The sequence below is a fragment of the Trachymyrmex cornetzi genome, unplaced genomic scaffold (assembly GCF_001594075.2).
Source record: "Trachymyrmex cornetzi isolate Tcor2-1 unplaced genomic scaffold, Tcor1.1 scaffold884, whole genome shotgun sequence".
Taxonomy (NCBI): Eukaryota; Metazoa; Arthropoda; class Insecta; order Hymenoptera; family Formicidae; genus Trachymyrmex; species Trachymyrmex cornetzi.
Window position 1 is genome coordinate 5337 of NW_017300228.1, and position 2754 is coordinate 8090.

At 28.5% G+C, this 2754-nt stretch overlaps 1 protein-coding gene across 2 annotated transcripts in view; it reads right to left on the reverse strand.

Annotated features, from left to right (window-relative positions):
• Positions 1 to 2754, reverse strand: part of LOC108769314 (1,5-anhydro-D-fructose reductase) — a 22644-nt gene that overhangs the window by 1316 nt on the left and 18574 nt on the right. For both annotated transcript variants that reach the window (XM_018520223.1, XM_018520222.1), the window contains exons 3-6: positions 1763 to 1930; positions 1046 to 1162; positions 485 to 679; positions 51 to 248 (exon numbers count right to left, since the gene is read on the reverse strand). In XM_018520223.1, the coding sequence (XP_018375725.1) occupies positions 51 to 248; positions 485 to 679; positions 1046 to 1162; positions 1763 to 1930 (678 nt within the window). The remainder of the gene's footprint in view (positions 1 to 50; positions 249 to 484; positions 680 to 1045; positions 1163 to 1762; positions 1931 to 2754) is intronic.

Genomic DNA, 2754 nt, shown 5'->3' on the forward strand with positions numbered 1-2754 from the left:
CCCGTGAAAGCCTCAAGAATAGTTCTATCAATCTTAAATTTTTTTCTTACCACGTATCGAAGTGCTATTTGCGCCGGCGTCTTATTGTATTTTTTTGCAAGTTGCAATATTATAGGATTATCTAATTTATTGTCGATGCCCGATACATTTCCGGGTTGTCCCAGAGGAGAATAGGCAGTTATCGTTATGTCATGTTTCTTGCAAAAATCAATTAATTTCTCTTGATTTACATTTATATTAACTTCAATCTACAATAAAATATTTTTTTAATTAGTAAGTCTTGCAGCTTTAATACGATATAAATTACGTTAATATAAGACCTTTTATCTTTTTAAAAGAGGTTTGCAAATATACATAAAGAAAAAATATTTATTAAAAAGATATAAATTAATTCGCTCAAAAATACAAATCTAACAGAAAAAATGCAATAATTATGAAACAAATACAATTAAATTTATGAAACGATTTAGATGATACCACATACCTGATTATTGACTGGGGCGATTTTAGCCGATTTGAGTAAACGGGTAATTTGCTCGGAGTTAAAGTTATTGATTCCGATGCTGCGAGTTAAGCCTTGATGTACACACTCTTCCATTCCTCTCCATGTTTCTAAATAATCGACATCCGATTCGCAAAGATTTCCAGCAGCATCTAAAGGCCACGAATCATCCCCTTCCTGCAAGATATCTCTAAATAAATATTATGAGTTGAAACATTCATTTGTTAAACATTTATGACTGTTTTTTCGTAAATAAGAATTTACCATTACTAGTCACTCTTAATATTAATAAGAAACTATGAATATTATTTATATAATTGCATATTCCACTTTACATAGATTAACAGAATTACTGATGCATTTTTTTAACTTCAATGTTTACAACAAAATCTTAATTATTAGGTAATGCTGTATAGTTAAACATATATATCTGGAAATCAACTCATTATCGTGCAAATTCCGAATATGCTTATATAATAAAAAAAAGAAACAAAAATCTTTCTCTATTTCATCCTATTTTACATCATTGATGTCAATACTTACCTTGAAAGCAAATGGCCAGTGAACTAAAAAAAGATCCATATAATCTAAATCAAGATTGGCCAACGATTGTTTGCAGGCTGGGACGACATGCTCTTCTTTATGGAAATTGTTCCACAACTGCAACGAAATAAATACAATTAAATTTACAAAATGAAATATTAATTTAAATTTTGATATTTATTGTGTCCCTTATAAAAAATTAATTATTTGGAATTTAGCAGGTGACAAAATAAATATTAGAAATTTAACTGCCTATTACGGTCGGAGCTGGATCTTCGTTGCTTTTTAATAATTCAATCTTGAATTACTAATATATACTATATATGTACTTGCATATATACCATATTTTTAACAGTTTTTATATATTATCATCTTTATAATATATGATGCTTGATGGTAGCATCAAATTATTAAATTGCTTGTCAATTTAATTCGCGATTAGTAGAGTAGTTTTAATTACGTTTATTTAGTCCGGAAAAACAATTCGGCGCGCAGTTAGAAAAAGACTACAATATGGTATATATGCAAGTACATATATAGTATATATTAGTAATTCAAGATTGAATTATTAAAAAGCAACGAAGATCCAGCTCCGATCGTAATAGGCAGTTAAATTTCTAGTATTAATTGAGTTTCTCAAATAAATGGTCAAAAAATATAAATATATTGTTTAAAATAAATATTCGTATTTTGCTCACGCTTACGCATTGATCTCACCTTTGTGGTAATAAATAGATCCTCTCTGGTCACGCTACCATCTTTGATTTTGTCGCGAATAGCTTCCCCAATCTCTTTCTCATTACCATATAAGAAAGCTGTATCAATATGACGATACCCTAGTTCTATTGCGTCCTTAACAGCTCTTTTCACATCCCCCATCTGGGACTATTTTTGTTCCAAAAATGAAGAAGAAAAAAGTCAAATTATGTTAAGTAAGGTTGCCGTATCAAAAATTTCAAAACTAAAACTTACAGGCGAAACACTGGTCGGAACATTTCGCTTGAAATTCCAGACGTATATAAAAATGTATGCAGGTTAATAAAATTAATCAAAACAGTACACAAATAATTATTTCACATCTGGCTATCCATTAGTGGTACTAATTTAATGTAAGAAATTGACCAATTATGTATAGTCGATTATTTTCCTCAGAAATTCAACTGCGATTGGTCAGTTTCTTATTACAGCTTAAGGATTACTATTGTAAATCAGAAGTAATACAGAATAACGCGGGAAAGGAGTCAAAGTAAAAAATTTAGAAGATTCCCTAACGATTAGATACTTTTATGTTAACTGATTTATAATATTGCGATCTTTTATACATATATATTTTTAATCGCGCTATTAGAAAAGAGAATCAATTTCTTTACCAACTTTTTAATTCGAATGACCTTGAAAATCTTTATTATAATAGTATGTTTACGAATTTAACGATGTTTTATATATTAACCGTCTTATAATATTGCGACCTTTTTTATTTTTAATTAGTTAAATTGTTGTTTATTTTACACTGAGGATGACCTGATGAAGAAACGTATGTAATTTTGTATTTTAAATAAATTGTTATATTAAAATGTAATTATTAGTATTCAAGAACCTGCTGTAACTCGTACACTGAACCAAAAATGTACGTAAATACAATAAAAGTATTCATTGGTATTAATAAAAAATTCATTAAAATTGGTCCAATGAACAATTTTATTCCTATA